Here is a 27,961-nt window from a genome sequence, read left to right on the forward strand (position 1 = left end):
CCCATCCCACTTAACTTTGATGATTTGTTACTGCAGACTTTATGGCTTATTGCAAAGTGAGAAACTGAATAAGAAAAACAAGCAATGCCTCTGTGGGGTAATTAACTGATTAATTGCTTTGTTGATTAATTGTCAGAAAATACTGAAAAATGTACATTGTAATTTCCCACAGTCTAAGATGATGTGCTCAGATTGCTTGTTTTATTCGACCATCATCCCAAAACACGAATATATTCAGTTTATCATCATATATGACACAGCAAAGCTTCAAATCCTCATGTTTGAGAAGCTGGAAACAGCAAATATTTGACATCTTTGCCCTTAAAAACAGTTAATTGATTGTCAAACTAGTGGCGAACAAATCAAATAGTTATTTAATGAATGCACTTGATTTTATATTTACGTATAAGTGTGAAAATGCACAAAAGGAGAACTTTTTAAACCAAAATAAACAGCCATATATCACAATACATCATTTAACAATGTGGCTTTCATAGAGAAATAAGTTGTCAGTGACTCCCGTGGGACACCAGTGCTTGGAGTTGAAAGATGGGAACTGACTCTGGTCCTGAATAGGAACTGTCCGGGGTCCTGAATGGGAACAGTCCCTGCTGCAGAACAAGCAATCTTACACCTGCAAAAAGCCTAAAATGTCTTTAAGGCGGTCAAATGTAGTCATTGCACGTAGAAGACACATCAAAGTCTCGGGCTTGCATGAAAAAACAAGTTCCTCTTTGTGTGTCTGGTCGTGATGTCTCATGTTCACCGACAGGAGGTCAAATTTACCAATTTTTTTTTTTGTGTACCACTACATCACTGCCTCGCAGCCAATGGGGTCCCTCACAGCGCACCAAAATGTCAACGGGATGACGTTGTTGCTGGCGTAGGGCTGCAGTTTGAAGGCTCCTACTAAATGAATGCTGTGGGAATGGACGAGCGAGACTCTCCGCTGGTCACACAGTGCGCGCTGCTGACCTCCGCACACATCAGCACTTTCTCAGGATTTCTTACCACATTTTGACCTGCGAGGATTTCAGCCCGCTTGGTGTTTTTCTTTGCAGAGACAGGTGTCTGCTGACCTCTCTGACTGTCTTCTTTATTATAGGACACGAGTGGTAAGTTGTGCGAAATTAATTTCTTGCATATCTGCGACCCATTTAATGCCATTTAATCACTGCTAGTGGTCCAAAATACATTTTAAAAAAAACTTCAAGACTTTTTTTTAAGACGCACGCAGAAGTTGTTCTTGAAACATAATCTCAGAGCCCTAAAAGCATATTTTCAATAAGAGAAATGAGAAATCGATCAGAAATTCGTTCGATTTCAGTGTAAATGACCATGTTTAGTTGACCCCGTTGGAAAGACGCACTTTATTTTAATATCCACTTCATTATCAGACCATTTTTTTCTCCCTTTCTTTATAATTAATACACTTCAAAATGAAACCTCTTGTTCGGATGGAGGATGGGATGTTGTTCAGATGTTAAAGGCTGAAATGGCGTGTAGTAAACTTTCTTCTTCCTCCCCCTCTTCACCTGTGTCGGACCCAGAGGACACAGCATGCTGCCGTCCCTGAAGACCCTGCTGCTGCTCTCGGTCCTGTGCACACCGACCTCCAGCCTGTGCCTCCGCCTCTCTCAGTCACGCTCCGATCTCCTGTGCGACGACCAGATGGCTGTCGGCGTCCGGAGCGACGAGGACGAGCCGGGTTACTCCCCCCTGGACGGCTGGGGGTCCCTCCTGCAGACCGCGGAGTATCTCTCCTCCTCATCCTCCTCCTCCCCCTCCTCTGACGAGTCAAGCCGGGAAAAAAGGACTTCAACTCCCGCAAACTACCGCTTCATGAGCCGGACGAAGCTCAGAGGGCAGATGCTCCGCAACAGCAGCAAAGGGGATCGGAGGAGCAGGCTGACCCTGTCCCTGGACGTCCCGACCAACATCATGAACGTCCTCTTTGATGTGGCCAAGGCCAAAAACCTGCGCGCCAAGGCGGCCGAGAACGCGCGGCTGCTGGCGCAGATCGGACGCAGGAAGTGAACATGTGGGACAACTTCGATTTAACCGACAGCCATGACCAGTGTTGGCCTCCTCGTTACTCAAATGTAATGAATTACTTCTTATTCGCTTTTAAAGTAGTGGTGATTTGTTTCTCCAGGGGCAGGGTGTTTCCTCTCCACTCACGTTACAGATTAAAGATTTCTAATATAAATGATCGCTCTCATGTGAAACGTCCTTGGACTTAAAGTCTCTGATAATATTCATTTTCCTCCAATGAAAACGCTGGAAAACAAGTCCATTAGGGGCAATAAACGATGTGAACTAATCAAACTTTGTGACTAAAAGTTGGATGATAATTCTTCAAAAAGTGATGCATTTGGTTGATAAATCTAGTAAATCCTAGACAGCAGATTCATGCTCTTGTGTCACAGTCTGAGTTAAATAATTTGATTTATTAAGCAATAGTGACACTATCTTAAATCAAGACAGAACAAAGCAAAAGTTGTTTTACTTGTATCAAGACATACTTTGCATTGGACACAGATTAAGTTGTCTTTGCTTGCATATCCAAAAAGCAGATTTTAGAACTTGTTGATTTTAAGAATTTCACTTTCAACATGGGCTTTGGTTGCAGTAAAGCAGGACTGCCTTCAATTGAGATGAGCCCTTAGATATTCTTTTTCAGTGAGCTGAAAGTTTAATGTGGTTAGTTTGCCTCAGACTCATCAAATTTTAAATCTCACTCTAAACAAGAAGAAGAAAGCAGTTGTGATGACTAATTCTTAGCAAAAGACTAATGAAATGTTTTGTTATTCTGTTGCACAATCATAACATTATTTGAAATACTGATTTTCTCCCCCTCTTTGCCGCTTCATTTATTTATCATGTAAGAGGTCGGCAGTTCAGACGTTCACATGGGAGCCTATGATGATTCCAGAGTCTAGTGTGAAACATCAACGCAACACCGACCCTGAAATACTGTACAAACCTACTGCAAGATCATGAAATACAGTAAATGCAAATGCATGGGAATGTATGTGTTCATCAGATGTCTGTTATTTTTCTACTCAAAATAAAGGATTATTTTTCCTCAAATAAAGCAGATGTAACCAACTACATTGGCCTTTTTTATATAAGCCCACAGCTTTTTGAACAATGGGATCCATAAAATATTCCTATAATTTATTTTTCTTTTGTCTTCTTTTATTGGCCAATTTAAGGCAATCATAGATACATTATGTAGGTATGGATGTATACTTGGCCACAAAATAACAACAAATTAAAGTACAGAAATACTTTGAAATAAGTTTATATTATGTGTTTATGATAAAAAACTAAATAGTATATCAACTATCAATATCAGTATCAGTCAGGCTCCACTATGTGTCCAGTAAGATGTCAGCAAATACCAGAAAACATAGTAAAAGGCACACAGAGGGCTCTGTCATCGTTAACGTACAGTGCTTCAGTTTAATTTTAGTTCGTATAGTGTAGGTGGTTAAATGTCACCAGTCAAATGCTATTTCATTTTCTAAGTGGATGAGAGTTTGTTTTTTTTTTCCCACCAAGCTTAACACATTAGCAGCGACTGGGTTTTATTTCTCGAGTCATGCAGTTCACCATCCTGAGACAAGACACAGAGCAATGTCGACATCTAGCGGTCATTTGACCTAAAAACACCCCAGGCCATGAGTCAGCTCTGCAGGTCAGTCTGCTGATTTGGTTCATAAATGCTAAAATGAAATGCTGAATAAATTGCTAGTTACTTTGTAGAGTCAGATGACTAATGCAACAAAGGAATTATGATGTAGTTTAATGGATAAAAATAAGACTTTATTTGTCCCGTGGTAAAATTCACAAGCTACCCAGTCGTGTGATGTGAAGTAGAACGAATAGCTGCAGCTGCAATGGTTGTTATAATAATATTCTAATTTAATAATATAGTATACATTATTTTGGTACTTTAAATATATTTTGATGGTATTGTTTTCCAACTTTTGCTTAAAAAGTACATCAGTAAAAATGTAGGGCCTTCTGCTTATTAATAAATTCTTTCCTGATAAGTTCAACGTTTGTTAATTTGATTGTGGCTGATTGGATATACGGCTCAGTTTGAATAACTGAGTTAAAATGTGTTTTAATTATTGTTCTCGCTCATAATAAAGGACTTACTGACTTCTTTATGTTTGATGATAACCGTAGTGTTGAGATCCACTTCATTAATGTTACTTGTCAGCAGCGCCCCCTGCCGGTCATGACGCTAATGGTTTTACGTAATTTCCGTTGACGTGGAGTTTCAACAGGAAGACAGTTTTCATTTTGGCTACGTGGAAGTCGGTTCTCTTTTAACCGAGACTGAGAGCATCTTTTGCCCTCGCTCGTCAGCTGTCATTCCGGCATAATGATTAAAAAGTTTGATAAGAAGGACGAGGAGTCTGGTAAGATTGGACAATTATTACATTAAATAGAGAGAGCGTTTGAAAAATGAAAATTGCGTCTGGACTGACAAGGGGTTTGACGCTTTGGAGCTAGCGAAGCTAGCCTGTTTCTGTTAGACGACTACCTAACGTTAACGATAGCTGTCGGGTTATCGTTAACTTTCGGGTTTATCAGGTTAATTAATATTTGCAAAGCAGGCATTTAAGTTCAGTTATAACCCGATTAGTGTTAACATTGCATTAACATTTCTAACGCTTTTATTTGATGTTATAGTAATACCGTGTTCCTTAGTTTAGCGTTAGCATTGCAAGCTAAGGTAGTGTCAGCTGGATGTTGTGAAGATAATTTGGTTTAAAGACGTTACTCTCTGAACATTAGCTCAAAATATAGATGGTTGAAACTTTCCACAGTGATGCCTTAATTTAAACGAGATCAGTCTGTAAGATTACATGCGTTTTCCAGTTCTCGATCCATTTGCGTTGAATACATGTAGCATTAGCTAACGTCAACTTTTCGCCCCTTTTCGTGTTTGCTTTGAGTGAAGATCGGTAAAGTAACAAGACAAGGTTTAATGGCACAGACATCTGACTCCACTGTTTTGACATTTAGGAAGTGGGTCGAACCCTTTCCAGCATCTGGAGAAGAGTGCCGTGTTGCAGGAGGTAAAGTCTGCATTTGATATTACTGAAAACATGTTCTGCACTTAGATAAAACAAAAAGCATGAGCCTGAGAAACAATATCTTATGACCTGAAATGAAATGAGGTTTACCTTCGCCTTCACAGGCACGTATCTTCAATGAGACCCCGATCAACCCAAGAAGATGCCTCCACATTCTCACCAAGATCATCTACCTCCTCAACCAGGTAAAAAGTTGATTGACCAAAAAGTCAAGTAGCTCGTTATTGGTATGTGTGGAGTTGGTGATTGTCCACCTGTCTTAACATCTGAACTCTGTCCCGCTCCCATGTCTCTGGACATTTAGGGAGAGCATTTTGGAACCACAGAGGCCACAGAGGCCTTCTTTGCGATGACCAGGCTCTTTCAGTCCAATGATGTAAGATACAGACTATATATTCAATCATCCATTTGTTATAATTAACTATAGTGTATGTTAATTGAGTCCAAATGTATATTTTGTGAGTTTATATTCTTTCTTTCTCTCCCAGCAAACCCTAAGGAGGATGTGCTACCTGACCATCAAAGAGATGGCCAACATCTCTGAGGATGTCATCATTGTCACTAGCAGGTTTGTATCGCCATGTTAAATGGATTTAGATGTCCCCTGTACCCAAATACTGGTATCTCCCTCAAGAGGTGTCGTTCTTTGGCTGAATGAGTTTCTACCAAGTCTGTTTACATTTGTCGTTTTACTGCAACTTGTCATCATCCAGTAACACCAGGATACATTAAGGGCCAGATCTGCATGTACAAATTAGATTTTCCTCATGTTGTCATGAAATCTGGTTACAGACAAGATGTCTATTAGTGTTTGAATTATTACAGAGGATCCTTCATTATGTCTTTTTCGAACTGTGGAACATCGTTATTTGCTTTTGAAGTTGTAGTGTGTAGAATTATTCCTTGTGTGTGTATTTTTTTTTTTTTTTTAGTCTGACCAAAGACATGACAGGGAAGGAAGATGTATACCGAGGACCTGCTATCAGAGCCCTCTGCAGGATCACAGATGTAAGTGCTGCTTCATTTTGTTTTCTTCCTTGTCCTACCTCCCCCTTGACCTTGTCATCTCATGCAAGAAAAAATACCTTGTACGTATTTTTTAATTCTTAAAATTAAGAAAATGAAGCATTGTTTGTTTCACTTTCTGTCTCCTCCACAGACCACCATGCTGCAGGCCATTGAGAGATACATGAAGCAGGCAATTGTTGACAAGGTGCCCAGTGTGTCCAGTTCAGCCCTGGTCTCCTCACTGGTAAATAAATGGCACCGTTTCATATTTTACACATAAATCAAGAAATAATTGGATTTCAGATTTTAATTTCTCCTGGTATTTTGTGCCTCTGTATAATTGAGATAAAGTTGTGTAATTGTATATCACATCACTGCTGGCGAGTATTGAAATCTCTTCTGTTTGTGTGTGTTCAGCACATGGTGAAGATGAGCTACGATGTGGTGAAGCGTTGGGTGAATGAAGCCCAGGAGGCTGCTTCCAGTGACAACATCATGGTCCAGGTGGGTAATACAGACTTTAGGATTCATGCTATTTTGAACCATATATTCTGGGGCGGCTCCACTGAATTTCTATGTAGGCATTCAACAAGAAGTCATACAATTAATCTCTCAGTTGGTTCAGATTAAAATGATCGTTTACAAACTTCTCAAATTCAGAGTTGCTGTTTGTGTGTGTCATCTTCCAGTACCATGCCCTGGGCCTGTTGTATCACCTCAGGAAGAACGACCGTCTTGCCGTCACCAAGATGCTCAACAAGTTCACCAAGTCTGGTCTCAAGTCTCCCTTTGCCTACTGCATGCTCATCAGGATCGCCAGCAAACTGCTGGACGAGACAGAGGGCGGGTGAGTAGACCTGCGTTGATCTGATGCTCTAGTGGAAGCACACAGATAAATGATCTGTTGTTGTTTGTGGTGTCTCTGACACGTGCTTAAGACAGGACATGGTGGGTACAAGTGTAGGGTGGATGTGTTAACAGCATTGTATTCCGTCTTTTTGTTCTCAGTCATGACAGCCCCTTGTTCGACTTCATTGAGGGATGCCTGAGGAACAAGAATGAGATGGTGGTGTATGAGGCTGCCTCTGCTATTGTCCATATGCCCAACTGCACTGCCAGGGAGCTGGCCCCTGCTGTGTCTGGTCAGTCATTTACTCTCACCTCATTCATTTTTGTTTTCTGTCTGATTTACTGACAGGGCTGTGCAATATGACCATTTTATTTCATTTCACACTCCGTTAACACGAGGCTACATATCATAAACAATATTCCGGTCATGTTGACATTTGTCTGTTGCCACAAGATATATTTATCTTCATATTGCACGGTCCTAGCTGCAAACTGAAAGATCAGAAAGATGTGCTGTTTCAGTTATTGTAAAATGAACTGTCTTTATGATATTTTGCCAGTTTGAGTCTCATTGTGAATCTATTTGTCTTCATGCAGTGCTGCAGCTCTTCTGCAGCTCTCCCAAAGCAGCCTTGAGGTACGCTGCAGTCAGGACGCTCAACAAGGTACAACTTCAGTCTCCATCCCTCCTTCGCATGGCTTGTTTTACAATGTATAAACACAGATCATTCTATATTTCTTATAACTGAGCTATAAGAAATTGGGAAATTGCACATGTATCAAGGGCTTGATTTCTCAGCTGGATACATACTTAAGAGAAATGAAAAAACGGATTGTAATGGTGAATGAAGTACACTGACGTTTCCTTTGTATCCACCAGGTGGCCATGAAGCATCCTTCAGCTGTGACTGCGTGCAACTTGGACCTGGAGAATCTGATCACCGACTCGAACCGCAGCATCGCCACGCTGGCCATCACCACTCTGCTGAAGACCGGCAGTGAGAGCAGCGTGGACCGACTCATGAAACAGATCTCCTCGTTTGTCTCTGAGATCTCGGACGAATTCAAGGTCAGACACTTTAGTTTTAGTTTAGTTTCATTTCATTCATGTGCATACACCACCTACTCAGGTGTCATAATGAGTAGGGAGATCCTACTTTAGCCATCACATTTAGAAGTTGCTGAAATATCCTCAAGTAGGACATTGGAGGGCTGCTGAGTGTACCTTCTGATTTCTTCAGAGAAAGAGGAAAAAATCAGTTCTTTCCACCAAAAACATGCTTTAACAGTTGTTTTGGAATTAAACAGAATACTTGTGTTGAAAGTGTGGGAATGTGTCATGAGGAGGTGTTTTTTTTTAAATCACCCTGGATTTCAGCGTCTGGCCACAAAACATTTATTTCCAGCATGAGATTCACTGCTTCGCTACTCTTTTCAAATCCTGTTATTTGTGCTTGATATTCTGTGGTCCTAAATCTGTCCCTGATGCTTGTTTCGCTCCAGGTGGTGGTGGTGCAGGCCATCAGCGCTCTGTGCCAGAAGTATCCCAGGAAGCACAGCGTCATGATGAACTTCTTGTCCAACATGCTCAGAGACGATGTAAGTGGATCATTAACAGACCTCTGATGATCCGTCATGCTTTGGTCTTTGCCTTGTGGGGGAGCGTCCTTATCAGCAATGTTCTAACCTGTACAAAAACATGCTGGAGAGATGAGTGTTTGCATGCTTTTCTATATCTTCACAAGTATTCAGATTACTTATATCTGGTTTAGGGTGGTTTTGAGTACAAGCGGGCCATCGTGGATTGCATCATCAGCATCATTGAGGAGAACCCGGAGAGCAAAGAGACGGGCTTGGCCCACCTGTGCGAGTTCATCGAGGACTGCGAACACACGGTGCTCGCCACCAAAATCCTGCACCTGCTGGGCAAAGAGGGCCCACGCACCCCCCAGCCCTCCAAGTACATCCGCTTCATCTTCAACCGAGTGGTGCTGGAGAGCGAGGCTGTCCGTGCAGGTGAGACAGAGTGAGATGGAACACAGCCTTGAATTTTTAACGATTTCTTGTTTTATCTGAACCTTTGACGACTTCAGAGGCTGATATCTAACATTCAGGCCAGGCATCTGTGTCCGCACTGCTCACACTTCAGCTATTTTCATGTCATTTTATAACCAGTGAAAACATTTCTTTCTTCCTCCACCCTCAGCTGCAGTCAGCGCTTTGGCTAAATTTGGAGCTCAGAACGACGATCTGCTGCCGAGTGTCCTGGTTCTCATGCAGAGGTGCTCATTTCATCTTCCTAAATGCAAAGAAAACACTGGTTAAATTACTCATAACATGATTGTGAGACTCCTTAGATGTAATGTATATCCTGTACATTTGCCTTTCCTCATAGATGCATGATGGACAGTGATGATGAGGTGCGCGACAGAGCTACGTTCTACATGAACGTGCTGCAGCAGAAGCAGAAGGCTCTGAATGCTGCCTACATCTTCAACGGTAAAAACGCACACACTCAGGTTATGCTGTCTGGGGTTTTGATGGGTGAATGCGTGTGTGTTTTGTGGTTCACAGTGGCTGTTGGTTAAGCGTTAACATCTCCTCTTCTGTTGCTCTTAGGTTTGTCTGTCTCCATCCCCGGCCTGGAGAAGTCCCTGCACCAGTACACTTTGGAGCCCTCGGAGAAACCTTTCGACATGAAGTCTGTCCCTCTGGCCACCACTCCCATCACAGAACAGAAAACAGGTACAACCACAAAGCTCTTTACTCATCTGCACGGTTTCATTTCATTATCTATCATGGTCAGGAATCAGATAGTTAAGGGGTTCCTGTTAATGTTTTTTGGTTCTTCCCAGAAATCGCCCCTATTGCCACCAGCAAACTGCCAGAAAAGTTGGCCCCATCACGCCAGGACATTTATCAGGGTAAGACTGTAACCGCTGTCTGTGCATCATCAGATTCAAGATGAGTATGATGCAGTTAAACACTGATATTTTGCCTGTTACAGTTAATAAAATGTCATTCTTGTCTTTCCTTTGTCAACAGAACAACTGGCGGCCATCCCAGAGTTCCAGGGTCTCGGCCCGCTCTTCAAATCGTCCGAGCCAGTGCAGCTGACGGAGGCTGAGACAGAGTATGTGGTTCGCTGCGTCAAACACGCCTTCGCCAGACACATGGTGTTCCAGTTCGACTGCACAAACACTCTGAACGACCAGCTCCTGCAGAAGGTACCGGCTGAGAGGGGATCGATTCTTTTTGTTTTATTAATTTGGATTTTTCTGGAGATCTTTATTTGGGCTATTGATCAGTCTTGACCACAAATATTCAGAATTATTCGAGGATTTTAGTCGTCGCAGAAGTGAAACTAAAACATGTGCTTGTTTTAGCAATTTGTTCATAACAAATTTGATATGAATGCATCGTGTTGCTCTTTGCGTCAGGTCGTCGTGCAGATGGAGCCATCAGAGTCCTATGAGGTGATACACTACATCCCGGCCCCCAGCCTCCCCTACAGTCAGCCTGGTTCCTGCTACACTCTGGTCCGCCTGCCTGACGACGACCCCACAGCTGGTAGGATCACTGGGATGTTATTGGGCTCATGGGACAGTAAAAAAACAAAAAAAACAAACAAAAAGGGTTTGAATATATTGTCAAAGAAACTGAGAGTTCCTCACAATCAGATCACAAACAGGTTACTCAAAGTCCATCAGCAGCCCAAACATGCAGACATTGAAAGGACAACCTAATGCATGTACAAGGTCCAAAATAATAACAAGAGCAATAAGAAGAGTGTGTTTAGCTGTGCCCCATCTGTCCACAGTGTCCTGTACATTCAGTTGTACTATGAAGTACCTGGTCAGAGACTGCGACCCCAACACAGGAGAGCCTGACGATGACGGTTACGATGATGAATATGTGGTACGTAATCGGACATTCACAAACTATCGAAAGAGAACCAATCCTGTGTTTTTCAGCAATGTTCATCATCTTTCTTGCATTTCTTGTCCTGCTCTTCTTCAGCTGGAGGATCTGGAGGTGACAGTTGCCGACCACATCCAGAAGGTTTTGAAACCGAACTTTGGCGCAGCGTGGGAAGAAGTGGGAGATGAATTTGAGAAGGAGGAGACGTTTGCATTGGCGTCTGTACGGACTTTAGACGGTACGCAGAAGCTTTCCAGAGATTTACACAATATGTAAAGCGATGTTTGGTTTGTGCAGTAAGCAGCACCCAGTGTTACGTGAGTTAACTGTGGTTTTCTTCCACAGAGGCGGTGGGTAACATCATCAGCTTCCTGGGAATGCAGCCATGTGAGCGCTCAGACAAAGTTCCCGAAAACAAGAACTCGCATGTCCTCTTCCTCGCTGGTGGGTGTTGGATGTCAGGATGGTGGTCACTGCTCTTTACAAGGGTTGCTTTCCGCAAATGAATCGCTACATGTGTCTTGTGTAACTTTTTCAGATGTTTTTGTACAGCAAATACCACAACTACAAAGAGCAGTTTGAATCCAGATTTTAGTGGATTCCAAATTTAGTAGAATATTGTATGAAATTCAGTTTAAAATACTGCAATACTAATGTGACCATTTACCTCCACAATTACTAGTTTTCAATTGGATTTAGTAACATATTCTCTCATTCAGATGTATTTTCTACAAAACATGACACTGCTCAACACACAAAATAATACCTTGTGAGTTGATTGGCTCTCCCTCCATCTCCTCTCAGGTGTGTTTCGGGGAGGTCATGACGTGCTGGTCCGCGCTCGTCTGGCGCTCGCTGACGGCGTCACCATGCAGGTGACGGTCCGCAGTAGTGAAGAGACGGTTGTCGACGTCATCCTGGCATCCGTGGGCTAGAGCGCCGGCGGTGCAGCTTCGTGCCAACACAACCACAAGACCCTTCATCTGTCTGACACGTCACTGAGTTCTTTTCCAGAGCGCTAAAATTTAACGCATACTGATGTTGTGATTATGATGCTGACAACAGCCAACCTAAATGTTTTATGACTCCAGTATATGAATGAAAAGTGTTTCTTTATACTGTCTGCTGTTTTCTTTGCAGTAAGAATACCTTCTGTCAAATCTTCAATAAATTCTGACTGTCAAAGCACATCAAGTTTCATTCATTCAGTTTTTTTGTTTTTTACAAAACTAGTTTTATTTGAAGAAACATTAACATTTAGTTTTTTCAATGACATCAAGAGAACTGTAGAAAATCATATCAAAATTCCTTCAGAGTGCAGCTGATTGCAGGACTCAACAGCCAACAGAAAATGGAGGGAATCAAAAAGTGTCCAACAGTGATCACACAACCAAACAAAGCTGTCACGCTTCCTCTTAGAGCTCATTAATTAACACTGTCAACATCAGATCAGTCGGTTAGTAGCAAGTACAATTAATCATGTTTCCAGCTCACATTTGATGTCTTCCCATGCCAATAATTGACATTTTAGGGGTTGATGCTGGTAAACTGGCCCAGCATTTATGATTAAATTAAACAGATGCAGCATTTATCCTGCTGAGAATCATCAGGAAAGGTCATTAATCATGTTCAAGTGTTGCAGCAGTGCCAAACAGCTTGCACAGGCTTGGACACAGGTGTTGCATTTGGTTCCTCTTCAGAAAGAGTGAATAAAATTGAAATATGCATTGAGGAAGCCGGTGGGATCTTCCAGCTGAGGGTAGTGACTGATGTGTTCGTCCAAAATGGTGATTGTCGACCTCTGGACCAGCTGCCTGCAGGAGTAAGATACATACGAGATAAATGACATCATCACAGACATCAGGAGTAAACTATAGGAATGATGTTTCAGTGGAGTAGTGGTTTATGGTGCTGTCCATGAATCATTTTAGCCTGGGTTCAAATCCAGCCTGGGACTTTAGATGCATGCACATATTTATATTAGAATTTATATTGCAGGATCCATTGTGGTGGATAAGAAATGGAGGAAAACCATGAAAAGTCACTGAAACACAAACTTCTGTATTATTTTCATTCAAGCAGTAACAAAGAAACACAAACTCTGACACATCTTTCTGGCTTCATGATTCTATGAGAGAAAGATAAATGAGGACCATTTCTGTAGCTCTCCTGTGGTTTGGTGGACATATCAAGAGCACATAATCCAAAGGTCATAGGTTCTAATCCCACCTGATACAAGTATTTTTTTTTTCCTTTTCCTCTAGTTTGTCTTCTCAGAGGCTCACTGCTGCATTCATGTGAAGAAATTGCTAAAACAAGCACACTCAAGTGTGGACTCCTGTGGTCTAGTGGACATGTCCGTGGCACAACAGCCTGAAGGTCAGGGGTTCTCATCCCACCTGTTACAAGTTTTTTTTCCCCTTGTTTGTCCTCTCAGATACTCACTGCTAAAGAAATTGCTAAAACAAACTAAACTAAGTGCGAAAGACGGTGGTAGAGCGGAAAAGTATGCGCCTCGTGTGCATGACATTGACGGTTCAAGGCTGAGCTGGAACTCTGAGGAGAGACTCTGAAACAAACGAACGAGATTCCTAACTGTGTGTGAAACTGACGAAAGATGGCGGACATTCTGAGCTGACACTCAGGAACAATCGAACGAGGTTCCTAACTGTGTGTGAAACTGACGAAAGATGGTGGCATAAGTGAATGTAGCAAATCAAACCGGTGAATGAAAGTCCACATGTCCAATAGATGGTTGTAAATGGAGCACAGTGAAGCAGACCGTGACAGTAAAATAAGTGGTGTGTGGAGAGGAAGTAAGAAAATAATTGTTTTTTTTTTTGCAGAAACACACTTTTTAAGACCTAATTTTAACTTGTCCTTGAGCAGGACTTGAACCCTTTACCTTCCAATTACCAATCCCTTCCTTTACCCCTGATCCACCACCTCCTTCACATTACCCATAGATCTATTTGACAGAGAAGAGGGACAACAGGTGTCCAAAAGAAAAAAAATATATATATATATGTGTGCGTGTACATAATAACAGAAACTTATCTAAGGCCCAGTATAAAGTATCTTTTACTACAATTTCCTGAATACAAAACTTAGATTGTAAATACAACCTTTATCCATTATTTTATATTTGTAAATACAACTGAAGTAAAAAGACAAACTCATTTAAAAGACTTTTTTCCTGACTTACATCCACTGAAGTCAAATCACAATTTCAAAGCCAAATCACAGAGAACAGGAGAAAACAGAAGAGTTCAGATGATCTGTAAATCAACCCTTTTTCCTTGCAGTTTGACCAGGAGATGAGTGTATTACAGATAAGCTGAACGAATGAATGAGAGGCAGGGGCACTCACTGGTAAAGACGGATGAACTGGGGATGAGGGTTGACTGGATCCAGGGGTCCGTAGATCATGTGCACTGAAAGACAAAGAGGGATGAAAAGCCAAGTGTCTTAAATGAGCGTGGCTCCTCGTAATTTAGCACAATTTGTAGCTTTTGTCAAAACTATAGGTTATTTTGTCTTTTTCCTTTCAAAACCATAAACATAATATAGTAAGAATGCAAATAACTATACAGTGAAACCCATTTGACGCTAAAGGGATAATCAGGGTTTTGTAAAGGGGGTTGTATGAGGCATTTATGCATAGTCAGTGTATTAGCTACAGCAGATGGTGGTCAGCATGCCCCCAGTTTGAAGAAGCAGAGTGGTGCCAAAGAAGAGATCTCTCTGCTACTACTGTCTGCTGCAGGCAATACACTGACTGTGTATAAAAACCTCAAACAACCCCACTTCAAAAAAAACCTGAACTATGCCTTTAACCTGTGAACTGTTGCAATAAAACAGGACAAAGTCGACAGCCAAGCTAGCGGCTCTGTAAGGCTGCACATAGCGGAGCTTTGAGCTAAACGCTGACATCAGCAAGCTAACATGCCCAGCAGGTACAATGTTTTCAATGCTAACCATCTCAGTTTAGCATGTTAACATTTGCTAATCAGCTCTAAAGTGCTGAAATATGGGAACGTCATTAGTTTTACTAGTATTTGGTCACATTGGACAAATCAGACTTTGGGCTTGATGGTGGTACTAGAGAAAAGATTAAGGGAAGTCTTGATGATTGGTTCATTCATTCCTTTCAGAACCATGAATGTGTGTAATTTCATGAAACCTTGGCTTGAGCCTTTTTGCTGCATTTGATATGAGGTCTGTGTCAGTAGCGCACATCCCCACCCCCACCTCCTCCTCCTGAGCTCAGCATCACAGATGGACTACGAGGCTTCTCCTCGCGGACTAAGCAGCTTAGCATCAGCGGCCCTCCTGCCAAGCTGCTGGGTCAATACACCTTAAGGAAGTGCTTGGCCTACGCAGACGAGCTTCCTCTCTGCTTTACCAACACGCACATCACGATGTATGATGCAACTGTGAACTCACATGGGATGAAGGTGGAAGTGAGCGCGCCCACCCATCGCTCTCTGTGTTTTAATCTCTGGTTGATGTACTGCAGGATACTGTGCGACAGGGAGAAGATCAGAAAATCAGAAAAAGACAGACAGGAGCAGCAGCAAAGATAACTCAACTCAGGCAAGCAAACACACACACACACACACTCACACACCTGTCCAAAACTAGGTTGCCATCATTGTAGCGTAGACCCGTCCACATGTCCCAGAACTCAGCGTCTGTAGGCTGCGTGAATGGACCAAACACCTCTCCAATCCTACCAGTCAACAGAAAACAATATCAACAATAAAAAACACATTCATGCATTTACACACTGGTTCCAGTCTCCCAGTTTGGAACAGTATGCTGGTGCTCTCACCCCTTTTGGAAGACCACATAGTTGGTGAGCCGCATCAGAACTGGAGCCAGAAAACTGGAGTCCTTCAGAAGCTTTTGAAGACAAAACAACACAAATTCCAGTTCAATGTCATCAGCTTTTTAAAATCTCCCAGAATTCCACATGAGCTGAAACATAGGATGAAGAAAACAAAAGGTGACTTACCGTCTGCAGCAGCCGCGGGTAATGTGTTTCTGGGAACAATCCTGTTAGAAAAAAACGACGGTGACTTCCACAACAGCACAATCACATTTGGGTAAAATTATAGCGCTAATTCAATTATTTCGGTGTAGGGCTGCAACAGATGATTCCCAGAACACAAGGTGAAGTCTGAGAATTGCTTGTTTTGTCCCACCAGCAGTCCAAAAAAAACCAAAAAACCCCACAGATATCAAAGAGATAGTTTAGAGGCTTGATCCAGCAAACGTTTGGGATTTTTGCTTCATGAGTGACTTAAATAATTAACCGATGATCAGCAGTGTTGTCAATAATAGCTTTTTGGTACTTAATGAACTAATAAACAACATTTCTATAGCAAATCTGGTTTTGCGAGTGAGTACAAATGGAGTTCTCGCTAAGAAAGATTCATCCTTTAACTACCACAGAATATAAAATCCCTGCTGTTGGTGCAGAAAAGGCTGCAATCTGCAGCATGAGCAAAGAAAAGCGACTGTACCTCCATTAGAAAGACACAGGCTGTTGAAGGTCAGGTGACCTGTGCGATTTTGGTCACTCCTGGTTTGTTGGCAGTGCAGAGAAACAACAACCCAGAGAGAGAGACGGCGGGTTAGCAATTAATCATTTTAATCTGCTTTTTATGCAGTTTGCATAAAAATACACTGACACACACAAACACACACACCTGTACAGCAGCTCCAAGGCCACAGTGTCTCCATAGTCGTGGGACACCAGATTCACGCGCTGGTTGCTCAGACCCAAGTGAGCCACCAGGGCCTCCACCACACTGGCCTGCTCGAAGATGGAGTACCTGTGGGGTCGCTGGGAGAAAAAGAGTTATGGGTAAGTGAGGACAGAACATCATGCAGGAAATATAAACAACATGAACTGACACAAATTTGACTCACTGGCTTGTCGCTGAAGCCGAAACCCAGAAAGTCCAGTGCGATGACTCGATGGAAGCGCTGAGTGAGTGGCTCCCAGATCTGCGTGGAAAAAACACACACATTTGGGCTCTGGCTGGTTCACATGACAACAGGTGTGTGTTGATCGGTGTGTGACCGAGTCATGCAGCGGGCACCTTGTTCCAGTCGTAGCTGGAGGTGGGGAAGCCGTGGAGCAGAAGGACGACGTCGGAGCTTCCCAAAGCACCGTAGGAATCTGGTTTGAGGGGACAAGAGAAATGTGTGATGTGCACCAAGGTAAAGAGGCGTGTAGAAATACATGTATGACTAGGTCTCTAAAAAGTCAAATAATTGAAAACATTTTTAATAAATACTTAACTGATTTAGTAATGTATCAGACAAAAATAAAAAAATCTCTTTATTTGATGCGTTCAGCTGTTTAGCTGATTAGAAGTCTTTAAGGTGCAATATGGAAGAATTGGCCATACTGGCAGCATATCACCAGAGCAACCGCTAACTGCTGCTAGCTGGAGCTGCCGTTGGCTAGTTAGCTCAGTTAGCCGTGCTAACTGTGGTCCTATTAGCTGAATCTGTTAAGTCCTCCATTACTTCACTCTGACCACCGATGGAGGTAAATTAAGACCGTTAGTGTGGATGGGGACGATTAAAAAGCCCTCTCTCACCTCTGTAGAAGATCTCCCTGCCCCTGAAGTGGAACACCTCCCCGGCGCTGTGCCACTTCTGCAGGGTCGGTGACAGCTGAGGGGGCGGGATGTGCAGGTAGACGGCTACCAGCGGGATGCAGATCAAACCCACATGAATCCACCACTCTCTCATCTTGAGCTTAGCGGTGGGAGAGTGTCATTCCTGCCTCTGGGAGATGGCGACAATAAAAGACAACAATGTCCAGGGACAAACCCAACAGGTGAGAGATCATGTCTGGAGGCGTGTTCAGAGGCTAACTCCGCCTGCCCACCTCCACTGTAGACTGTAATACATTACTACACAATCGGATGAGCTAATATACATCTATGTGAGGGTCTATGACAAGAAACAGCCACGAGAAGCCACCGCAGACGACATATACTGCTGTCACTCAAATACGAGTAAAACGGTTCAGTAAGTTAGCTAAAAATGGTGGATTTCAGGGGAAAGGCAACAACCCACGAGAGCCACACACCTCTATCGTTAACCCTCCTCCGTTAATATTGTTTATACTAATAGGGTAGTTATACATGTTTCATTCGGCTCACACGGTAGCAGTTTCCAGGACTCACAGAAATGCTGCGACCTGTCACTGGCAGACCTTCGCCCTGTGTTCAGGATCCATGACTGCAGAACACATTCCTGCGGAGCGGAAGGGTACAACGGTTTGCAGAGAAGAAAAAATGGGAAGACGTCCCACTCTTTACCTACTTCCGGGTTCCCAAACGTTCAGACTGTCGAAACCAGGCTGTGAAGTTGGCTGTGGTCGCTGTCAAGAAGATGAAAAACGGCTGAGTCATCTCAGCAATAGACAATCTTTGTTTAGAGAGTGACAGGTAAAGAGAGGAGATAAATCTGCTGCCATCTGCTGGTCTGGAAGTGCAACGACATATAATATCAATTATGTAAATTGTATCTAGATAGAAAATAAAAGACCATTATTCAACATAACATGAAAATTAATTGCCAATAACGTTATCACTGATTATTCGTTCTAAATAATAATTATAGTTACTATTATAATTATAATTGAGAAAAAAATGATCACATTAAAGCCCATAAAAACTAGGTCTGAATCTTAAGCTTTTCTGTATAATATTAAATATGCATAATAAGCAGCAATTGAAGCTAAAGTTGTGGAAAAAAATGTATTGAAAGCTTAACTGACAGTGCTGGCACCATGAATCAAACCAAATGTTGTTGCAGTTTGATTCAAATCCGGATTCGTGCACTGAAGAACAATTGGAATAATAGCTCCTCTGATCCTTTGAGTAAAACTGTTTCCAATTTCTCATGTGAATATTTTCTGAGTCTTCAATGTTGGACAGAAAACAAACAAGCAAAAGTAATTCAATTTACTGTAGGTTGGACAAAAAAACAAGCAATTGGATTGATTTTTTGATTTTTCACTGTTTTCTAATGTTTTACAGACCAAACACTCAAATTACTGAGAAAAGTATTTGTCAATGCAATTGATAAGTGAAATAATCAGTTGCATTCCTAATTCCGTCTGCAGGACTGACAGTATGAGACAGTCTGGGTTTGTTTTTGACAAGCAAGCTTTTTGAAATATATATGATTTGAACAAATACATTTTGCACTTAGGATGTAAATTTAATGTTATTATGGTCCATTATTGTGCAAAAGAAAGAAAAAGCAAATGCTTTTTACAGTTTTCTTAAAATATACATTTGTTTCATCCATGTCGGTGGGGGCAAGACAAATCTTTGCACTGAACTGTATATCTGTTCATAGAAGAACCGTTTGGATCCACAATGTAATAGCTAGACTGTATTTATGACATGCATTAGTTGGATCAGACATTCCACATTTGAATGCATAACTCCATCCCATAAATCCTTCACAGTAAATGAAAAACATGGCCCTGCAGTTAGGCTAAATACATTTTTTATTTTTAAAAACCATACACATTACTCGACAAGTTTCAAATGTAAATCCAATCACGATATCCATTTAAAATGCTCAAGATAAACAGACATGAAGTACTTTTATTTCCAAATGTTAAAAGATAAAAAAATAATAATCCATAAAACAGATGGAAAAACATTCATTCCCATTACAGGAAGAAGCTACAGAACAAACTCCTCGTATGGATTTCGCTTGCCTTTTGGATTTCTCACTTTGTATGCAATCCTAGCTGCTATTTTGTTATCTGTAAAACAAGGAAAACAAACCATTTCCTCAGAGAACGTTGTGATTTAACATCTCCACTTCCTTCCCCTGTCCACGGCCCTTCAGGTGAAGACGGCCAGAAGGCTGCAGGAAGAATCTGCAGCCTGCTGCCCGAGTCATCCTGTGTGGTTGACGAGCACCGTCCCAAACACTGAATGAATGTGGTAATATACAAATTAAAAGAGGCCTGTTCTCTTTCACACCGTTTGCACCCTGAGATGAATATTCCAGAACAACACACATTTTAGTGGCCAAAACCCCCCCCTGTATAATGAGATCGGTGTCAAATCATCCAAAATTGGTTTAGTACGATGAAAGGTATCATCAGTATTGTCATAAAAATACAAAGGTACACTTTTTTATTGTGATTTGTATCAAAATTATTTTCCCCCAAGGAACGCTATGAAATAAAGTACCCTGTGCAGATAGATACCAGTGTATGCCTAGTCTTTATTCTTGAAAAATGCACATGTCCAATTCTTGAGCGTTTCCAGTACAACAGGTGTCAAAAATATTTTACAAACAAATCAAATGCAGCAACATTTATTCATGGTGAAAGGAGTCTTATGGACAGGGTTGAAGAAAAAAAGAAAAAAAAAAGCCTTCCCCCCCCTCAGTTTTTGATTTTTAAAATGTCAACATACCAGAAATGGGAGGAGTAAAGTAAGTTTTCCCTAAGGCGTGATCTTAAAGATTGAATGAAATATGAAAATAATTCACTTACTTTTTGACCAAGACAATGTTTTACTATCTAAATACACAAAGTCTGAAGTTAAAAGGTTCTTTCTTTATAGATTCCTTTTAAATTAAATACTTTTTCTATGCCTGAGTAAACAAATGTCAATATTATACATTGGCAGGGGGCTAATGCTTTGCTGGGAAAAAAAAATAGAAATGAAATGCACCATTTTTTCTTTTTTTTTTTTTGTTACACATGACGACCAGGGTCCATACTTATCAAGCATCCAAGAAACTCAAGTCATAACTGGCCCAGGATTATCAGAATGAGGCTTATTTGGTCCTACGTTTAGCTGTAGGAGTAACAGTTGCCTGCAGGTGGAAAATGACAAAGCATCGTCTAAATTGTTATCGTAGCCAAGGCACATTCACGTTTTGTCTATGTGAACTAATTATTGAAAAATAAATAGGCGCACTGGCTGATTAGCTCACAATAAAGCTCTAGTTTGAACTCAAGTGGTCATAAAAAGAAGCTGTAAGTTCTTTTTCGTGCTTTTATGAGTTTTGGCAAAAACAAATTTTTAGCCTGAATGTGCATAAATTTTCTTATGTTGCTATTTTCTTTAATAATCTGGATGAGCCTCCTTTGAATGTAACTAATGGTAACTACAAGATTTTCATTATACGGTCCAAAGTGTTGCAAAACCACAAAAAACCTCTCCTTCTACTTCCTGCTGAGAGCGACTGCAGGACGCTTCGTAAGGACCTCATGTCCGACTCTGAGGTAAGACTTTGTTTCCTAGTCCAACTTTTAGCATGATTCTAGGTCTCATCCTGAGATGCTTGCTAAATACAGGCCCAGATATATACCTAACTCCCTTTAATGAGTGAACCTTTCAACATGTGGAAATCCTTGAACACAACAAAATGAATGAAAAGAGAATCCAGAACTCCAGAAGGTTTTGTGCACATGAAAACTATCAAAGAAATGGAAGAAGTAAATATTTATAGCAATGTTAGTGGACAGAGGCCCTAATTGTCTTTCCCGTCCCGTCTCCTGTGAAAACACCTCACCATGTGGACCTCTTTTCTATACAAGCCTTAGTGTTTATCGGTTTGGCTAGAAGGTTCTACATTTATCTACAAATATATAACAAATAAAACTTGCAGGCAAAAATAGTTAAGTTTCAATAGAAACACCCTTTTTCCTGAAAATACAGCAGTATCTGAAATAATCCTCTCATTCATTTTTTTATTCTGTCCCAGTTTTCTGCATCATACATCAGGAAGCTCTTTTGCCTACAAACAGAAAAAAAGTATCTACAAACTTTGTAAACAGACCTGCTTTTTCCAAAAACATAAATAACTCAAAATATTAACAGCCAATGGAGCAGAAATAAGTTTTGAATGAGCAAGGGCCAAAGAGATAAATATACAACACCATTCAGATAAAAGAGAAGCTAAAGGTTTCTTTCATATTTCTTACAGACGATCTTCAAGCCAGGAGGAGGACCTCCCCATCTCAATTAAAATAATAATAATAATAACAATAGAATAATAAAAACAGGTCACTTTCAATCTGAGTTTATAATCACCCCTTGTTTACCGAGAAAAACAAGTTACCGAGGAGGGAGGGGTGGAGACAGAGTCCTTGTGGCGCAGCGGGGTATTAAGAAGAACCAAAAATAAAAGAAGACCAAAGCATCCACACCAAGCCGTACATTCCTCTGAATGTTTGCTGTTCTTTCAGTCCAGCCCAAGCCGAGCTCACACAAGACTCCGCTCTCCTTCGCGCCCTCCGTGTCTCCTCTCCAAGTGTCCGTTCGTTTCGTCTGAGTTGAGCTCCTTGGTGGCGGGCAGAAAAGTGGTGGTGACGTGTGGAGCGAGGATCAGATCAAAGGGAGGTCTCCAGGCTGTGTAGGGGGCTCCCCGGGGCCGAGGGGGTTCCTGATTTGGGGCCCTCTGGGAGGAGGTGGTTACTGCTCTCCACAGCGTTATTGTTCTGGTTTGGGGAGGGAGAGACTGGCGCGGTGGGGACCGCGGTGGAGGGCGTGGGTGAAGGCGGCGTGGGGGTGGCGTTGCGGGGGCTGGCGGAGTTGCGCTTGGTGGGGGCGTCGTCCTCCGCGTCGGTGTCGTCTATGAGGGGAATATGGGGCTCAGAGTCCTCTATTCGAAATTCGGGGTGGGTCATGAAGTTGTGGATCGATGTTCGCGACTCGGGCTTCTCCAGCCCCTCATAGAGGGAGATGGAGCTGCGGAATGCATTCACCACCCGGATCTGGAGGGAGGGAGAAGGGACAGGAAGCAGGAGAGGCATTCAGTCACATTCAGTAATGATACGCGTGCCTTTTGAATTTTGTCACCTGGATAACACCACAGATAAAAACCGAGGTTTTATTGGGTCAATAATAGGTGAGTTTTAGGGGCAAAATTATCAGTGAGGGGGGGAACTCTCAGAGACACGTGCAGGTGAGCAGTTATGGCGAGTTGTAAATTTACAACTTGTAACCACTTGTAACTAATAGTGGTACTTTGTAGTAGTAGAAGTAGTAATTACCCATGGTCTAGACTATGTTAGCCTCAAAACCACAGCAAAATTTCATACTGGCTTAAAAGTGTAAACAGGAGCATTTCAGTCTCACATCCTGTTTCTCCAAGTCACCCCCTGTCCTGCCTATGGATTTAATAATGAATGAATGGAGATCAAAATGTAGACATGGCATTGAATTTAAAGCCCTGTCTCACTGGGAAACACAACGCTGCGCTAATGCTCGCAAGTACAAGCACGAGCTAGACTTGAGGCATAAAATACGACTTCAAAAAAAGCCTGTAAAGAGCCGCTTCAGATTGGAGTATTAATAAAAGTAAAAGAGTTTCTGAGAGATAGAAAACTTGAGTTGTATCCGGTGGAGACAAACCTGATGATCGACTGTGTGCTTGCAGAAAAACTAGTCTTAAAACTTGTGTAGTGACTCAAGAAATCAGCCCGGGAAGGGTGCAAACCAGTGTCAAACCCAATGCAATGTATGTTGGTTGTTTTTTTTTGTTTTGTTTTGTTTTTTCTTGTGAGTACAGTAGTAGTTGGTAGAGGCCTGTGTCTGATTAATCAAGATGCAAAGAGGAAACCAAGAGACAAGAGGAATGTTGTTCTTTGGACGAGAACACATTCAAAAAGGACAGAGGCTGGACACGAGAGTTTACTATTGTTGGACATGCTTAGGAAAGAGTGAGGAGAGAGAAAGACAAGACAGGAAGAAAGAGGCAGAGAAAGAGAGACAGAGGAAGAGAGACAGGAAGAGAGGCAGAGAAAGAGAGACAGAGGAAGAGAGACAGGAAGAGAGGCAGAGAAAGAGAGACAGAGGAAGAGAGACAGGAAGAGAGACAGAAAGAGACAGAGGAAGAGAGACAGAGGAAGAGAGACAGAAAGTGACAGAAAGAGACAGAGGAAGAGAGACAGAGGAAGAGAGACAGAAAGGGGTGGTCAGTTATAGCTTATGTTTGTGGAGTAAAAACAAAAAAGCTGCAGCAGCCAAGCATGTCTACAAGCTGGTTCAACATGTCAAAAACAGCACAAAGAGAAAAAACTCACAAACGAGACCAGAGACTTTGAACCCATGCAGAGCGCGGCGCTACCTTGTGTTCAATGGTAGTAAACCTTTGAGTATAGCCCATGACACATTTCACAGAATCTAAAGAAGAATATGTGGGGAGTCAGTGGTATTCATTCATTTCAGGCAACACTTTGCCAGGTGGACACATTCTGCCAACAAACAAGGATTCACATAGAAAAAAAACAACAAAAACTCTTCTCCAGAGCACCTGAAAGGAAAAGTTGAGTGTTTAGAAGGGAAGCACCTGCAGGCCTGCGAACGCCACGTCCGAGACGTTTAAAGGAGTCCCACCTGAGACAGAGACCTAAACCACTGCTGTAGCATTGCATAAGTTTTCAGTATGCCAGGGAAAAACATTGCATCTGCTGTTGATGTGTCTGGGAAAGTACCACATTTTTACATTCAAGAGCATTTATTCAATTAAGCTCTTTTCTTTTGACATCTGTTAGACATTTAACATCCACTGCTGCTCAGACGGTCTTTGCCTGGGGAGGATCTGAGAGAGAAAAAGAGTCGTCGTCAGGAGCCACCACCAGTGTCGTGTAAGGGCTCGGTAAAGAGAGAGGCCTTCGGAAATAACGTCATCAAACGCTCCGCTCTTGACGTCGCGATCCTCCGCGCCGGATGGATCGCTGGCGTGATGGTGAGGCTGCCAGATCTTTTGAAACAACGCACAGCCTTGCATCCAAACACACCAGCAACCTGTGTCATTATCAGCTGCAGCTGCTTATCCACCTCTCCCTTGCCACCCACTCTCTTTACACACTCTCAGAAAACAGCCACAGCTGGAGAAGAAAAGGTCATTAGTTCACCACTGACAAGATATCCACTGACACCGGATAGATTTCTCCCCACAGGGAGGTCCATGTCATGGTTTGTCTCTATTGTTTTAGACCGTGATCATGGGCGTATACTCAAAACATTTACCCGTCTAGGGACTAGAGAGCTGCGACACAGACCCATGGGTGCTACAGGGGCACAGAGCAGACTGAGGCAGCTGCAGACAAACCTGGTGACTGTCAATCCAGAATGTAATTTTGGTCATATAGTAAATACACATCATCCCACCCGCCCCGGAGATACGAGTAAAACCTTTCCATTTCTGAGACCAAAGCAGAAGCAGAACAGAAAACATGATGACACAGAGAAAACACCTTGACACTAGAAGCGACCTGGTTACAGGATACATATATATACAGCAGTGTTATCGAAGCAATATGGAAGATGTGGTATATTTGGTGGTGTTGTTTTTGTTTGAAGAAAACAGGGGTGGGGGGACATTAGGAGGGAGCATGAGAGAGTAAAAGTGTCAACGTTAGGTGAGAAGAAGAGTGGAGGAGGAAGATGTTAGAAGAACAGAAGAAATAAAAGTCTCATGCACTAGAGGAGAACACGCACTCACACCCCACAGTGGCAGAAGCGGTGTTGGCGGCAGTGGCAGTAGTGGTAGTAGTAGAAAAGGCTACATGTGTAGGGCTAGAAACATTGGTTACATCGTGCTGTTGTTGGCTGGAGTTGGAGGCCTGCCGCCTTAGAGCCCCCTGAAAGGAAGTTCCACTCTGGAACGCACTCACTACATCCATCTGCAAAGAATCAGACAGCGTGACAGGAGAAAGCCCAGAGGAAATCATACACAACACAGCCAGAGGAGAGAGAAAAGAGAGAAAAATAAAGAAAAGGCACCAGTAACCATCGAAAAAATGTCACTTGGAAATTGGATTTAGGCATTATAGTTAAAAGAGAGAAGAAAAGGGGGATAGTTGGGTTTAAAGGCACTGATCGCATGAAGCTCCGACTCCAAAATCTGACCTCACTTTCACTCTTTTCTCTGCAGAGTCCTTCCATACTTCCAGCTCTAGCCATGCCAGCTTTCTTTGAACATTCAGCTGTTCTAGCGAGCTCTCCGTCCAATCCAATTCCCTTGCTTCTCATCAGTACCTTCAAACTGGTCGCGTTTTAGCAGATAGATTCAGACCGAGTCAGAAATAGGCATAGGAACCCGCTTTAGCTCAGAAGCAGAACAGAAAAATTAGAGGGAAGGCTCTTGTTTTTAGGGCACAAGCCATTCTTTGAGAATGCCGAGACACAGAACAGAAACATAGATTTTTAAGCTGGAGGAGCAATAGAGAGTTAAGGATTTTATGGCTTTTGATTCCCTTGGTGTCGGGTGCGGTGTACGGTGGCACACGGGAAGGTCTGTAGATTGTTACCTGAGTCTGGATGCGATTGAGGCCTCGGAACCAGAGGATCTGGCCTCGGCGAAGCTCCCGTTCAGCGTGGTCAATCTCATCCATGTCCTCCAGCTCCTCCAGCTCCTCGTCTGGGATCTCCTCTTTCTGGGTGCCGTGGCCCGCAGTTTTCAAGAATTTTAAGCGGCTGGTGGGTATCGTGGAGATTACCTGGAAGACATCAGGATTTATGTGAGCAGCGCTGACTTATGAGACCGTCACACTGCTCAGCGTGCTGAATGACATTTCACGACGGGAGGACAAGCCACATTTCTGGGTGCATGTCACCACGATAACTTCTCCCTACGTGCTGCATAAGAACTGATCCAGGACCTCTTGGGAATCAGTTTGTAATCTGTTTTTGTGTCTGAAAGCCTTCCTCTTTCTCCTCACTTGTTCTCAATCACAATACAACAAATTCAAACTGAGGCAATCAGACGATTAATCAATTAGCATTAATAATTCCAATACTTTTTCAAGCAAAAATGCCAAAACATTCTCTAATTTAAGAGCATTAAAAGCTGCTTTTCTGTGTCACAAGTGATTAGAAATTGAATACATTATACAACAAGCAATAATGTTGCCATCTTGGCTTCTGGGACATTAGAATAGGGCATTGTTCTGACCCAAAATAATGAAAATAATAAGCAGATGCACTGAAAATGAAAATACATCATCATGTTTCAAAGCAACTGCTGCACAGAAGTAGATTAAGTATGTAACATAAATAAATGTGGCTGTCCTTAAATTTCTAACTTGCTTACTGCACACAGTACAGTTTATTACAACCTATGGAAACTACCTTTCTGCATCCATTTAAAAGCAGAGGGCAGCGACAGCTCAGCACTCAGAGCCCAGCTCTGCTTCGAAGGCCAGCACCTCGGTTAATGGAATGACCTTTCTCTGGACAATCTCTGGTTTGGAACCGGTAATCTTGGTCCTCCTACAATACAGCCGCCTTCTCAGCTCGCAACTGTCAGCTGTTTGAACTTACAAGCACTCAGCGCAGCCCTGTTTTCTTTGTGTCTTGTCAGAAGACGTTGGCGACGTCACTCTTTTTGAATTGACGAGAGTGGATAATGACATATTATGTGCGCTGCTCTGTAGGATGAGTGTGGGCAGGAAGAGTGAACTAGAACAACATCAAACATCCATTATGCCTCTCTGCCTTTGTCAGCAGTGGTGTCAATCTCTGACAGACAATTACTTTGAACTACAAAATGGCAAACAAACTGAAATAAAATACTCCATACTAGCTGATTCTAAACCTAGATGATTATACAAAATTGTTCAAAATTAAAATAAAAACATTGATAAACAAAATTTCATAAATGGAGAAGGTCTTCTAAAGCCATGTACTATGCAGTGTAACTACACCATATGACTGAAGATTAATTTTAAGTGTGGGAGTTTACCCATCTCGTCACTGCAGTCGAACATACTGTACTGTTTCACCTCTTTGCCAACATTAGACATCAACTAAGCCAACTCCAACACAGGGGGGCAGTGTTCTACCATATTTTTGTATCGGGCCAACTGAAGGTGAAGCTCAGCTGTATAGTCACATCATACCTGTCCCCATAGTAGAGAGCCAAAGCCTAAGAAAGTGCACCATAGCCACTGGTCGATGGTCAGTCCAACGCAGCTGAATGGCTTCCCTCCGAACTGCACTATGACGATCTAGAGGAGCATGAAGAGAGGTGGTATTAATTTGAGG

The 27,961-nt window shown here is 42.3% G+C and overlaps 4 protein-coding genes across 7 annotated transcripts in view; 2 read left to right on the top strand and 2 right to left on the bottom strand.

The window, feature by feature from the left end:
• The first annotated feature begins 1,560 nt into the window (after positions 1 to 1,560).
• ucn3l (urocortin 3, like) lies at positions 1,561 to 2,037 on the top strand. Its single transcript, XM_041964361.1, has one exon. It carries the CDS (start codon positions 1,561 to 1,563, stop codon positions 2,035 to 2,037), a length of 477 nt encoding a protein of 158 aa, XP_041820295.1.
• Positions 2,038 to 4,310: 2,273 nt separating this feature from the next.
• copg2 (COPI coat complex subunit gamma 2) lies at positions 4,311 to 12,083 on the top strand. Its single transcript, XM_041963825.1, has 24 exons — positions 4,311 to 4,436; positions 5,047 to 5,099; positions 5,222 to 5,302; positions 5,422 to 5,493; positions 5,606 to 5,685; positions 6,050 to 6,125; positions 6,277 to 6,369; positions 6,543 to 6,629; positions 6,815 to 6,972; positions 7,134 to 7,267; positions 7,572 to 7,639; positions 7,855 to 8,043; positions 8,478 to 8,573; positions 8,747 to 8,990; positions 9,181 to 9,256; positions 9,370 to 9,473; positions 9,594 to 9,719; positions 9,830 to 9,898; positions 10,020 to 10,201; positions 10,415 to 10,544; positions 10,795 to 10,892; positions 10,995 to 11,133; positions 11,241 to 11,339; positions 11,700 to 12,083. The coding sequence occupies exons 1-24, from the start codon at positions 4,400 to 4,402 to the stop codon at positions 11,828 to 11,830; spliced, it is 2,622 nt and encodes an 873-aa protein (XP_041819759.1). The 5' UTR covers positions 4,311 to 4,399; the 3' UTR covers positions 11,831 to 12,083.
• A 49-nt stretch (positions 12,084 to 12,132) lies between these two features.
• On the bottom strand, positions 12,133 to 18,202 carry mest. Of its 3 annotated transcripts, none has more exons than XM_041963978.1 (12): positions 18,107 to 18,202; positions 17,513 to 17,702; positions 17,006 to 17,085; positions 16,833 to 16,910; positions 16,610 to 16,746; positions 16,424 to 16,482; positions 15,913 to 15,953; positions 15,730 to 15,800; positions 15,526 to 15,627; positions 15,342 to 15,418; positions 14,266 to 14,329; positions 12,133 to 12,709 (listed from the first exon to the last, which is right to left on the bottom strand). In XM_041963978.1, the coding sequence occupies exons 2-12, from the start codon at positions 17,664 to 17,666 to the stop codon at positions 12,592 to 12,594; spliced, it is 981 nt and encodes a 326-aa protein (XP_041819912.1). In that variant the 5' UTR covers positions 17,667 to 17,702; positions 18,107 to 18,202; the 3' UTR covers positions 12,133 to 12,591. The 3 variants fall into 3 exon arrangements, with proteins under 3 accessions (XP_041819912.1, XP_041819911.1, XP_041819913.1); XM_041963977.1 differs by having other exon boundaries at positions 17,513 to 17,696; positions 18,107 to 18,181; XM_041963979.1 differs by having other exon boundaries at positions 18,010 to 18,121.
• Positions 18,203 to 19,431: 1,229 nt separating this feature from the next.
• The window catches only part of atp2b1a (ATPase plasma membrane Ca2+ transporting 1a), a 39,606-nt gene continuing 31,076 nt past the window's right edge, over positions 19,432 to 27,961 (bottom strand). For both annotated transcript variants that reach the window (XM_041963512.1, XM_041963513.1), the window contains exons 19-21: positions 27,817 to 27,924; positions 26,227 to 26,415; positions 19,432 to 22,683 (exon numbers count right to left, since the gene is read on the bottom strand). In XM_041963512.1, coding sequence (XP_041819446.1) covers positions 22,300 to 22,683; positions 26,227 to 26,415; positions 27,817 to 27,924 — 681 coding nt within the window. In that variant the 3' untranslated portion in view covers positions 19,432 to 22,299. The remainder of the gene's footprint in view (positions 22,684 to 26,226; positions 26,416 to 27,816; positions 27,925 to 27,961) is intronic.

This window comes from Chelmon rostratus, chromosome 22 (assembly GCF_017976325.1).
Source record: "Chelmon rostratus isolate fCheRos1 chromosome 22, fCheRos1.pri, whole genome shotgun sequence".
Classification (NCBI taxonomy): Eukaryota; Metazoa; Chordata; class Actinopteri; order Chaetodontiformes; family Chaetodontidae; genus Chelmon; species Chelmon rostratus.